Source organism: Heptranchias perlo, chromosome 1 (genome assembly GCF_035084215.1).
Source record: "Heptranchias perlo isolate sHepPer1 chromosome 1, sHepPer1.hap1, whole genome shotgun sequence".
Taxonomy (NCBI): domain Eukaryota; kingdom Metazoa; phylum Chordata; class Chondrichthyes; order Hexanchiformes; family Hexanchidae; genus Heptranchias; species Heptranchias perlo.
The window spans coordinates 170309571-170323040 of record NC_090325.1 but is presented as its reverse complement, the minus strand read 5'-3'; the positions used below and the strand labels follow the sequence as shown (position 1 = coordinate 170323040).

Genomic DNA, 13470 nt, shown 5'->3' with positions numbered 1-13470 from the left:
GCATATTGCCGTGTGCCCTGCATATCAACTCGGCTGTCTTCATCAACCGAAAGGGCTTCTACTCCCTGAACGTGCAGCTGGCGTGTGACCACACGCATTGCGTCATGGAGGTCAATGCCCGCTACCTGGGAGCAGTTATGCGGCAGTCCAACGTGCCAGCTAACTTTCATCAGGATCGGCAAGTCAAAGGCTGGCTACTGGGCGACAAAGGCTATCCCCTCACACCATGGCTCATGACTCCGGTCAGGAACCCACACACATTTGCAGAGCAGGCCTACAATGAGAGCCATGCTGACACATGCAACATCGTGGAGCACACCATAGGCCCCCTGAAACAACGGTTCCGCTGCCTGGACCGTTCTGGAGAAGCCCTGCAGTACTCCGCTGAGTGGGATGAAGATTCGTGGTGGTACGCTGCACAACCTTGACATCATGAGGGACCAGCCCTTGCCACTGATAATCGGAGAAGACCCAGAGCCAGAGGTGGAGGAGGAAGAGGAGGAGGAGCCGGAGGAAGAAGAGAAGGACGACACAAGGGTGCAACAGGGAACACATGCCTTGTTTGCAAGTGCTCTGCGTGCTCGCCTGATCCGTACCCGCTATCAATAATGTCAAATCCCCGAACTCACCAACAGTCCTACACACCCCACCTGTCCACTCCCACGTGACCATCAAATCGCCCTCCATCTGATTACACATTAGCTTCCCCCTCAGCTCATTGCACAAATAAAACCACCACCAAATGCAAATTCAAAGTCACATTTCACCTACGCCCAATAATAGGCCTTATCCAATTTAACCCCCAAAATACTCTACCAGAGACAGTGGTGGAATCAGAATCTCTAATAGTTTTAAAAAAAAAAGTGGACAAATATCTAGTAACATTGTAAGTTTCAGGCAAAAAAACCATAGATCTAGCCCGCCTATCCATAATATTGCTGTGGTGCATTTCTAATAACCCTGAATCTCATTTGTTGACAAGAACGTGTCTAGTTCCTTCATGAAACCCATTAAGGTTTCATGAAGGAACTAGACATCATTCTACCACCCGTGTTGGTAATCTGTTCCATACACTTACCACCATTTTAGTTAAAAAGTTCTTCCCGCATTTCATATTTTCTTTTGCTATCCTTAATTTGTAAATATGACCCCTTGTGCTTAAATTCTGTACATGGCAAGAGAGCTGAAAATTGGATCCAATTTGTCCAAATCTTTCATAATTTTAAACACTTCCATCATATCCCCTCTCAAGTCTTCTCTTTTCAAGAGAGAAAAGACTTAGGCAGTTAATCTTTCCTCATACATCATTCCCTTACGTTCTGGGATCAACCGTATAGCCCTTCTCTGTACCCCCTCCAATAACTTAGTATCCTTTTTGAAATAGGGAGACCAAAACTACGTATAATACTTCAGATGTGGTCTCACCGGGGACAAATACAGTTTTAAAATGACCTCTCTGGATTTATGTTGTACCCCTTGCTATACATCCCAACATTCTGTTTGCTTTTTAAAAAAAAAGTCTGGGAACATTGTGCTGATGATTTTAGTGACCTGTATACTAAATCCCCAAGAACTCCTGCTCCGATATCTCAAGTACATTCCCATTTAGCACACAATCCACATCAACCTTACCTCTGTCGACTCTCATAATCTTATATTTCTCTGTATTAAATTGCATTTGCCAGTTCTAAGCCCACTGATCAAGCTTGTCAAGCTCCTTTTCAATTTGTGTGCTTTGATGTTCATCATCTGTACTTGCTCCCAATTTGGTATCGTCTGAAAATTTGGACACTTTGTGGACATAATTCCTTCCTCTAAATCATTTCTAAAAATTATAAACAGCAGCTCTAACTTTAAAAAATTGAATCACAGAATTGTTACAGCACAGGAGGCGGCCATTCGGCCCCTGCTGGCTCTTTGTAAGAGCAATTCAGTTAGTCCCATTCCCCCGCTCTTTCCCCGTAGCCCTGCAAATTTTCTCCCTTCAAGTATTTATCCAATTCCTTTTTGAAAGCCACGACTGAATCTGCTTCCACCACCCTTTCAGGCAGCGCATTCCAGATCATAACTACTTGCAGTGTAAAAGAAGTTTTTCCTCATGTCGCCTTTGGTTCTTTTGCCAATCACCTTAAATCTGTGTCCTCTGGTTCTAGACCCTTCCTCCGATGGGAACAGTTCCTCTTTGTTTACTTCATCTAAACCCTTCATGATTTTGAACACTTCTATCAAATTGCCTCAACCTTCTCTGCTCGAAGGAGTACAACCCCAGCTTCTCCAGTCTATCCACATAACTGAAGTCCCTCATCCCTGGAACCATTCTAGTAAATCTTTTCTACACCCCCTCTAAGGCCTTCACATCCTTCCTAAATTGCCTTGTGGCTGAACCTGTGTTTTATAAAGGTTCAACATAACTTCCTTGCTTTTGTACTCGATGCCTCTACTTATAATGCCCAGGATCTTGTATGCTTTTTTAACTGCTTTCTCAACCTGTCCTGCCACCTTCAAAGATTTGTGCACAAATACCCCCAGGTGTCTCTCTTCCTGTACCCCCTTTAGAATTGTGCCATTTAGTTTATATTGCCTCTCCTTGTTCTTCCTGCCAAAATGTATCACTTTGCACTTCTCTGTTAAATTTCATCTTCCATGTGTCCGCCCATTCCACTAGCCTGTCTATGTTCTCTTGAAGTCTATTCCTATCCTTCTCACTGTTTATTACACTTCCAAGTTTTGAGTCATCTACAAATTTGGAAATTGTGCCCTGTACACCCAAGTCATTAATATATATCAAGAAAAGCAGTGGTCCTAGTACCGACCCTTGGGGATCCCCACTGTGTACCTGATTCCACTCCGAAAAACAACCATTCACCACTACTGTCTGTTTCCTGTCACTCAGCCAATTTCGTATCCATGTTGCCACTGCCCCTGTTGTTCCATGGGCTTCAATTTTGCTGACAAGCTTATTATGTGGCACTTTATCAAACGCCTTTTGGAAGTCTATATACACAACATCAACCGCACTGTCCTCATCAACCCTCTGTTACCTCATCAAAAAATTCAATCAAGTTAGTTAAACACGATTTGGCTTTGACAAATCTGTGCTGGCTTTCCTTTGTAGCACTCCACTGGTAACTTGCTGCCAACCAGATACTTGCCCATACACTACTATTCATTGTTTTCTACCAACTAACCATTTGCCAATCCATTTTAAAACATTCCCATCTATCCAATAGGTTTGGTCCTTATGCAGCAGCCTATTATGTGGGACAGTGTCAAATGCTTTCCTGAAATCCAGGTAGAAAAACATCCAATGTCTCTCCCTGAAAAAGAAAAAAAATCAAAAGTGTCTGGAGAAAAACATTGGAGGGGTACCTCTCTCACAGCTGATGCAGGTAAAACAGCCTCCTGCTGTGCTCTAAAATTCTATGATTAATTAAGCTCCTCTTCTCAAAGAAAACTGGAACAACAGACCTGATGACACCACTACGATACCTGAATTCCTGACTAACCATAATCTTGGATGCTTCCTCAGGAGCACCCACTTACAGAATGCCATGCTTTCTGCGACAAAGCATGGAACAAACATGACAGGGTGACCAATAGCCCAAATTGTCTGCTCTCACCACTTTTGCAGGCTTTGGCACATCTACCTGACAATAATCTTGAAGAACTATCTTGTCAAGGTCTGGGTCAGCAGACAGCCTGATGCAGAGATGTACCTACCATTTGTTGGAAGAATACCTGCAGCATAGAGCTATCACATTCGGTGATAGCAACAGTCAACTGTAGCCTGAAGCTTGCTTCAGTCTCCTTGCAGGAATGCTGCAATGCTTACCTATGGGGATGGCCAGGGGAGTCACAGAGAGGACCACGAAACCATCCTCACAACCACCTCATGTAGCAACACATCCACTTCAGTAGTCATCAAATAGAGGTTGGGTGCTGGGAAGCTCCATCACTTGCCTGTAGACTCACGCCTGAACCTTGGGTTGACTTTTGTACAATTTTGTCTTTTAAAAAGCATTGGACAGTTACATGGGTAAGATGGGTATAGAGGGATATGGGCCAAGTGCAGGCAATTGGGACTAGCTTAGTGGTATAAACTGGGCGACATGGACATGTTGGGCCGAAGGGCCTGTTTCCATGTTGTAAACTTCTATGATTCTATGACTTTCCCTTCATTTTGCCATATCTTCTTATTCCCCTGCCCCATCAACCCTGGTAAAGGATGGCAGTTGGTTGAGATGCCTTTTGAGACTCTTCAAAAGTTTTCAGAATCTTTGTCACCCTTTCGTGACATGCCCCTTTAATTATTCCCACTAGTAAATTTCCCATTTGCAATATTTTGCTCCCATCACCTGTCCGAATCTGCACTTGAAGCTATAATAGTGTGACGACCTCAGAAAATTCAGTGCAAACAACACACTTCCATTTCAGTTTGTCTGAAACGTGCCAGTAGCCATTCTGAAGCAAATGATTCCAAAAGTGGAAAACCAAGGCTAGTGTACTAGGCTGAAAAGCTTCTCTCTGCTATATAAATGAAACCACCTACAAGGTCAGTACTTACAGTATATGGTTATTTTTACTGCCTTTTTTGGTCCCCATTTGGTAAGTTATGTATTTTCTTCATCTTCTCCTGTATTATTCCCTGACAACAGCCACTATACCTCAGCTACTCTGACTTACTACTAGGTATCCAAAAGTTAAATGAGTTGACTTGCCCTGATACCTACTGCGAAAAATTCATTTTCTCCAGGTGGCCCAGCTGATATCAGGAACAAAGCATGTGAGAATCACAATGAAGAACTTGTGTCCTAACAATCTATAGCACACTGCATCAGAACTTCAATGTCCTATGTGACAAAATGAAGCATTTTTGTCTAAGATTTAACATGGTATTGGGTTTTTAAATAGTCATGATACATGTGGAGTCACTCACAGAAATCAAGGCCTCAACATTGGTGGGGTGGCGGGGAGGGGCCGGAAATCCCGGACAGGCGGAGGTCCTGCTGAATTTAACCTCGTTATCATTTTTTAATTCTGTTTCCTGCCCGTCAGCCGGCCAGATTATCATGCTGGCTGGCTGCCGGGGGGAAAGCCAGCGGTAGAAGGCCGCAGCTGGGGATCTTTGGGGACGGTCCCCAGCAATCGGGAAAGTTCGGGGCTTGGTGGGGGGGGGGGGGGGGGGGGGGCTTGGTTGGAGGCCGGCAATCGGGAGGGAGAGAAAGATTGGGGTTTGGTCAGCAAGGAGAGGCAGCGATCGGCAGGAAGTTTGCATGAGGGGCCGGAGTGGTGGTCGGGGGGGGGGGGGAGTACTCCTGCTCCTCACAAGGAGTTTTCTAACAAGCACTTACCTTCTGCAGCCAGCTGCTCCCGTCTCCATTTCACTGTCAGGTTGCCCGAGCCCTGGGAAACCCTGACGGCAACCATTAAATTTAAATCAGGCTCCCAACTGCACTGTGGAAACCGGATTTAAATATTATAACGAAGTGTCCCACCTCATCAGGACGGGACCCATTCAAGGCTCGCAATCTGCTGCCGTAAAAACGGCGACAGGCGACTACCGGTGGGTTGGGGTCATGGTTCACGATTTTTAATTTTTTAACCCCACCCATCGTGCAGTGGTGGGGGGGGGGGGGTGGTGGCGGCGGCTAATATCGACCCCATGTCCCAGTTTAAATTTATACAACTGTTACAAAATTGTTCTGTTTGTCTGAGACTGGTGTTTGACGGAGGGGCCAAGCTATTCAATTCAAATATAAGCATCTTGTGGCATTTATTCAAATAAGTGTTTGATTGGCAGCTTTTTAAAATCTACCAGTTATTTCAATCTGCTTGCTCCCTCTTGAAGTTACTTATCAATCTGTCTTGTTCAAAGAAAGATAGACAGGCTAGCTAGCTTCCATAGACAGTGAGAAAAATGAACCATTATGTAAGAATATTGTTTATATCACAGTTTAGCACAGTAGTTGAAAACTACTATTTTCTATCACCTGAGGAGCTAGCTAAGCTTAATAATGATTGTTAAAAATATATGTTGTATTACTACTATTCACTTGTTCCTTCATTGTTCAATAAATGTTTGGCTGTTATTCTTATTTATTTTCTATTGATATTCTTCTGTCTTCCGAAGACAAGGACGATCACAGAAGGTCATATGATAAAACCAGTAGCTGAAATAAACTGAAGAGGGTTCCCTATTTGTTCCCTGGGTATGCTTTGAATTTAGCCTAGATATCTCTGGGACCCTGGAAGCTGGAGTAGTCTGAGTCTCAGAAGTCAAAAATATCTACAGTAAATAGAGTAAACAATCTCAAAGCATACTTAAATGTCAATACATATCTGGAGAATACACCGTTTCAAAAAGTAATGGTAGAGATTTTGACTCATTCCAAACATAAATGTTTTTAAAAAGTTACCTTGATTGTGTCATAGCATCCAAAGTAGGAAGCACGATATACAATTATGCCATTCACTGAAACAGCAAATCCCCGATAAAGTCCCCGAGGCCCATCACGCTTTGCAACTTTCACAATGCAATCAGCAAGACCTGTAAATTGCCGCTCGCTAGCACCTAGTTTAAAAAAACATGTTTAGTTACATTAAAAGCCATCTTAACTACAATGCACACATTCCTATATAAAATTAGTGGATAATTGTGAAGACGAAAGATGCTGGTGGACTAGCGAGTCCATTGTGGATGTACAATACAAATTAATTACAAACTCAGAGTTAGATTGGCTCAGTGGGTTGCACTCTCACTTGAGTCAAGTCCAAACCCCACTCCAGGACTTCAGCACATAATTTAGGCTGACACTTCAGTGTGGTGGTGAAAGAGTGCTGCATTATTAGAGATGCTGTTTTTCCAGATGAGACATTAATCCAAGCCCTGCCTGTTTATGTGGTTTAGATGGATGTAAAAGATTGCATGGCGATATTTGAAGAATATACTGGGAGTCCTTTACTTGTTCTGGGAAACATTCCTCCCTCAACCACCACTACCAGATTAAGTGGTCATTCATTTCATTTTCTCTTTGTGGGATCATGTTGTGCACAGATTAGCTGCCATATTTGCCTACATAACAATAGTGACTACACTTCAAATATAATCTATGGTTGTGTACCACTGTGGAATGTCCTGAGGACTTGATAAACTGCTATTTCTGCCTGCTATGAAGACGAAAAAGCAAAGCAATGTTGCCACATGATGGCTGATGCTGGGATCTTAAGGGTGAACTGCTGTGTTTCATTGTGCTGTTAGATTGTGTGCAAGAATCCAAGCAAATGGAATCAGGATAGAATTAGAGACACTTGTATGCACCATAACTGTTTAGTTACTAAACCATCAGAGATAGATCAGCATAGACCAGGGATCGATGCCGTTACCCAGTAAACCCAAGGATTGATATGTTTACCCAGTAAATATCAGAGAATCATGACAGCCCAGGAATCAATGCCTATTATCCACGGAACCCAGAGGAAGATTCATTTTATAAACAGGACAACTTCTGTTGCATTTGTGAGCCTTGTTTTGTGGACTGCATTAGTGAAGTTGTTGATCAGTGAAGTTTTGAATTTATGGGCTAATTACATATTGTAACAGTAAGGTACCAAGTGTACTGAGTCTAATAACTTTTGATCCATTTGATACAAGGCACCTGAAGCAAGAGATTTACAACCAATACATGTTAATTCTAATCTCCGCCATGCCTATGTAACCCAAATTCCCTATGTCCATTCGCATGCACAATTTGGCTGCTGCTACGGACCTAAACCTATTACTTCTATCTCTCTCTTTTCCTCTCTTCACCCACCTTGGACCCTTCCCTCCCGTCTCCTCCACTTCCGGATACTCAGTCATCTCACCTTTCATTTCTCCCCTCTTGCGTACTTCTCCCTCCGCCAATCCCTACCCCAAACTATCACTACTCCTCTGCCTTTTTGTACTCCTGCTGCCATTCCAGGCCTGAGACCCCCTTGAATAAGCTCACAGCAACCCTGTGCCACTTATGGCATTCTCTAAACAAGCAGGGATTCCAGCTGCCTCACCCTCCTTTCTCGACCTTCTTGCCCAGCGCACCTGCTGGGGGCTAACCTTCCCAACCTCCTTTGCTTCCTGCTCACCTTATCCACTATTACCTCCTTGGACACTACCAGCAGATCAATCACCGCCATCGACTGAATTTCCTCCCAGAATGTCTGTTCACTTGTGAGCAAGGCTTTTGCCATCCATGACCTTATTGTGGATGACTGCATTGACATTGTGCCTTTAATTGAAACTTGGCTCATGAGTGGTGAAGCCTTGCCTCCATGCTACACTTACCACCACCTGCCCCACCCAAACTGCCATGGTGGTAGTGTGGTGCTTATCACCAATGATCTCTCTCTCTCTCTACCTCTAAGACCTTCTCCTTTGAGCATATCACTTCATTCCTCCACTCTTATCTCCTCTAAAATGCTCATTTTCTACCATGCCCCCAAGCCCCACCCCAGGTTTCTCACCAACATATCCTCCCTCCTTTCCTCCCTCAGCCTCTAAACTGAGCAACTTCTCATCCTCTGTGATTTCAATTCCCATCTCATTTCCCCTTGCCCTCTCTCCATTGAATTCACTGCCCTCCTGTCCTCCCTTAACCTCTCCCTCTAATATAAGCGCCTACCTATATTCATGGCCATCTCCCGCAGCTTTTCTATTCCCATGGTCTTGATCATTGACAGTCATCTCCGACCATTTTGTTGTATCTCTCACCACGAACATACCTCTACCTCCTTCCAATCCCCCTTCCTTCTGCATCTGACATTAGAAAAAACTCCCCCACCCCCCCTGCCCAAGTTATTTACCATTTGCACTTACAAACTCCTAACTGCCTAGCCTATGGTCCTCCATTCACCACAATACTTCTGCAGCTGTTGACTTACTCAACCATTCCCTCACCTCCACCTTTTATCCCCTTGTCTCCAGCAAAACCATTATTCTTCCATCCTGGTTGCTCCCACAAGTCCAAAGCCAGAGACTTCAGGGTATCTGGCACACAATTGGTTTAGCTATTCATCACCAGATCCGGCCGGGCCACATTAAGCGCTATCTCACTTTCCTCCGCCAAAACCACCTACTACTCCACGATCAACCCGGAGAGCGAAAATGACTCATGTCTTCTTTTCTCCACTATCAACTGTCTCCTTAAACTCATTTTCACTGTCCCCTTCAAGTGTGAGGGGCTCGTGGACTTCTTTGTCACAACGTTTGAGACCACCTGTTCACACCCTTTTTCTTTCCGACTAAGCCAAACCATCCTGAACTTCCTCTCTGCCCTAGTTCTGAATCTGCGCCTCTGTAGTTTCACTCTCGTCTCCCCTCATGCCCTCTTCAAGCTCATCTCCTCCCATGAGATCTACCTCCTGCCCCCTTGAACCCATTCCCACTAAACTGCTGACCAGCTAACTTCTCTTCCTGGGCTTTATGCTAGATAACATTGTAAATTGTTCGCTCTTTGCAAATACTGTCATCCTCCTTTTAAAAACCACCGTCGTCACCCCTCCTCAAAAAGCCCACCCTTTACCTCTCTGTCCTTTTAAATTACCACCCCATCTCCAATCTCCCTTTCCTCTCCAAAGTCCTTGACTCTGTAGTTGCTTCCCAAATCTATGCCAAACTTTCCTGCAACTCCCTGTTTGAATCTCTGAAATCAGATTTCCGGCCCTGTCACAATACAGATATTTGTCTTACTCTGTGACTGTGACCGTGGTGCACTGTCCATGATCGACCTCTCTGCTGCCTTTGACATGGTTGACCGCACCATCCTCCTCCAATGCCTCTCCTTCATTGTCTATGTCAGTCTGACTGCCCTTGCTTGGTTCCACTCTTACCTGTCCAATCGTAGCCAGAATATCTCCAGTGATGGTTTTTCTTCCCACCTCCACAATGTTACCTCCGGAGTCCCCCAACGATTATGCTTGGCCCTCTTATCTACATGCTGCCCCTTAGTGATGTTGTCAGCAGACACGGGGTCAGCTCCCACATGTTTGCAGAAGAACCTCTCCTCCACCTCTCTTGACCTTCCCATTGCCCCGTGTTATCAGACTGCTTATCTGAAATCCAGTCCTAGAGGGTCACAATTTCCTTCAGCTAAATATCGGTAAGACCAAAGCCATTGTCTTTGGCCCCCCACACAAACTCCATACTACTGCCACTAATTCCATCCTGCTCCACAGCCACCGTCTCAGGTTGCACCAGACTGTTCGCAACCCTGAGCTGAGTTTCTGACCCCACGTTCTCACCATCACAAAGGCTTCTACCTCTGTACATCACCTGCCTCCGCCCATTTGCTGTGCTTTTGTCACTTACAGCTTCAACTATTCCATTGCCCTACTTGCCAGCCTCCCTTCCTCCCCCCCCACTTCATAAACTTCACTTCATCCATAACTCTGTTGCCCGTATTCTCTCCTGCACCAAGTCCCACTTACCCATCACCCTTATCTCTGCTGACCTATCATTAGGGATAAAGGGAATTTTCTGATTGGCAGGATGTGACAAGTGGTGTTCCCCAGGAATCTGTACTGGGGATTCAGCTTTTCACCATATAGCGATAACGTGGATGAAGGAATAGACAGTATATCCAAGCTTGCAGATGACACTAAGTTAGGAGGCATAGTAAGTTGGGTTGATGGGAGCAGGAAGTTGCAAAAGGACATAGACAGAGTAAGTGAGTAGGCAAAACTATGGCAGATGGAATTCAATGTGGGGAAGTGTGATGTCATCCACTCTGAATCCAAGACAAATCGGAAACTTTTCTTAATGGTGAGACACAGGAGCTGTGGAGAAGCAAATGGATTTAGGTGCCCATGTGCACAAATCACCAAAAGCTAGTTCACAGATACAAAAAGTAATCAAAAAGGCTAATGGAATGTTGGCTTTCATCTCAGGCAGGTTGGAATTCAAAAGTGAGGAAGTGATGCTTCAGTTGTACAGAGCCTTGGTCAGGCCCTATCTGGAGTATTGCATTCAGTTTTAGGCATCAAACCTCAGGAAAGATATGCTGGCAGTACAATGCAGATTCCTGGGTTTAAATTACATGGAAGGTTGAGATGTGATCTAATCGAGTTCTTTAAAATGATAAAAGGGATTCAATAGGGTAGATACTGCTAAACTATTTTCGCTGGTGGGGAAATCCAGAATAAGGAGTCATAATCTTCAAATCAGAGCGAGGCCATTTAGGAGTGAAATCAGGAAGCACTTTTTCACAGAAACGGTGGTGGAAATCTGGAACATTCTCCCCCAAAAGGCTGTGGATACTAGGCCAATTGAACTTTTCAAGCCTGAAATCGATAGATTTTTGTTAGGTAAGGTATCAATGAATATGGAGCAAGGGTGGGTAAGTGGAGTGGAGGTACAAATCAACCACGAACTAACTGAATGAAAGAATAGGCTCGAGGGGCTGAATGGCCTCTTCCTGTTTCTATATTCCAATCAAAATTGTGGCTGATCCTTACTTTTGTGCAGCTGAAATACAAATTTGTTAGTAGGAATGCCAGAACACCGACTACTCTTAAGCTTTTAATTAGCTATTTCATTAGTACAAATGGCAAATACTTGGTTAGTACTGCTGTGAAATGTGTAAAAATGAGCAAAAGATCAAAGTTATGGCTCAGGTTTCAACTCAAGCTAAATCCAATTACAAGGATATGATGATGATAGCAGATGGCATGCTCAAGAAAAGAAATGGTATTGTTTATGTTACATCATAGTCAACCATCATACAATGCTGATAAATAATACACATTAAGTAGCAACACATAACAGATCAAGTGAATTTGGATCCATTACAATGAGGAGCTGGAAGGAGATCTATAAGTTTCACGAAATGAAAATGACCACCAAGTTAAAGCTACTTATGTGAAATATCAACAGATATGAGAATGATGGTGATACACACATTAGCAGATCTCCCGTAGCCTTTCTCATTGTGAGTCAGAGATTACGCTACTGCATGGGAAAAGGGGTGCTAGATTGTGGAAGTGGGGGTGGGGATTCATATCTGGAAAATAAATACATCCACTACAGGTAGATAAATCTCTGCAAGTAACACAGGGAGCAGCTCTTTACCTTTATGGTATATCTATTTAGCATGCGGGTTTTTATACAGGAGCAATAAATATATAAAGCTTAAGAAAATGTTAAATCCATTAGCATCTTGCCAAATATTTGCAATATTTGCAGTAGTATTTTGCTACTGAAAAGTTCTGCTTAAATAAATGTTTCCAATCAGGATATTATTCAAAACCTCCTTCCAAACTGGATCAATAATCTTCACTATTTATATAATTTTTTTTGCTGTTTGTGAATTCTGAGATAAACATAAATAAGAGATATACAGCTGGTGTAACTAGATTACAATATGAAGTTTGATATTGCTTAAAGTTTAATTTGTCAAACATGTAGCAGGCTGCATTTGTTAAAACATTCATTGAATATGGTAACTCAAATTATTTTTCAGGTAAGTTATCTTTGAAAATCTAGGTTCATGTTTTGCTGTATTATACAAAATTTCTTTTATTTTCATTGTTCCCTGTAAGTTTTTCTTCAGTAATTTTCCTTATACACAACAGTGGAAGAAGGGTGGGACTTACAAACAAAGTTCTGGCATGCTCTGTGTATGGCTGTCAATTATTAAAACATTTGTGGGAGTTGTAGGCACAGGTACATGCTGGTAATTGTAGCCTGTAACCTTGTTGAGTCTCCAGATGACTAAATGCAAAACCTACAGTTCTCAGAGAGCCACAGGCCTCCGATGTCTAATGTTTTGCATATTTAAAACACTGAAAATACTATTGTATAAGTTTGCTTCATCATTTTCTCTACATCTAGTTTTATCTACCTTTATTATCTTATCTTATATTCAGCATTAACCTAGTTCAGGATGGCAGAAAAAAGGATTTTCAAAAAAATATTTTGCACAATCTCAAGTTCTACCACACGTAATCAGTTGCCACATCAAAATGCTCAGTTCTCTAGCACTGTTTAAAATTAGAGTTTGAACTATGCGGAGTGCTGACTGGACGAGCCACTGTTACAGTAACCAGCTGAAAATTTGCTTCAAATGTTCCTACCTTTGCCGACGTCAGCAGCTAAGCGTGTTCGTGCAAAATCCAGGGGATACACAAAACAGAGGGATGTGGCACCTGCAGCTCCTCCAGACATTAAATTTGCTAAGAACCATTTTCCAAACTGAAACATGAAAAAAAATATTTATTCTCACACTTGTGAATGAACGTTTGAACTGGACATTAACACTTTTAGTTGCAGCTACTCATTGACTATTTTCTTAACAATTGCCAAGGCTTTTAAACAATGTGCTTCTATCTCTCATCTACTCAATATTTGCTGAAGTCATTGATATTTACTTGCATGTTTTACAAAAATGTCGCTCTCCAGACTTTAGGTCAGGTATATGGTTTGAAACTTAATTGTGATCA

The 13470-nt window shown here is 43.0% G+C and overlaps 1 protein-coding gene across 1 annotated transcript in view; it reads right to left on the bottom strand.

Annotated features, from left to right (window-relative positions):
- Positions 1-13470, bottom strand: part of LOC137321510 (ADP/ATP translocase 4-like) — a 59907-nt gene that overhangs the window by 28894 nt on the left and 17543 nt on the right. The window contains exons 3-4 of the mRNA XM_067983940.1: positions 13105-13222; positions 6417-6571 (exon numbers count right to left, since the gene is read on the bottom strand). Of these exons, the coding sequence (XP_067840041.1) occupies positions 6417-6571; positions 13105-13222 (273 nt within the window). The remainder of the gene's footprint in view (positions 1-6416; positions 6572-13104; positions 13223-13470) is intronic.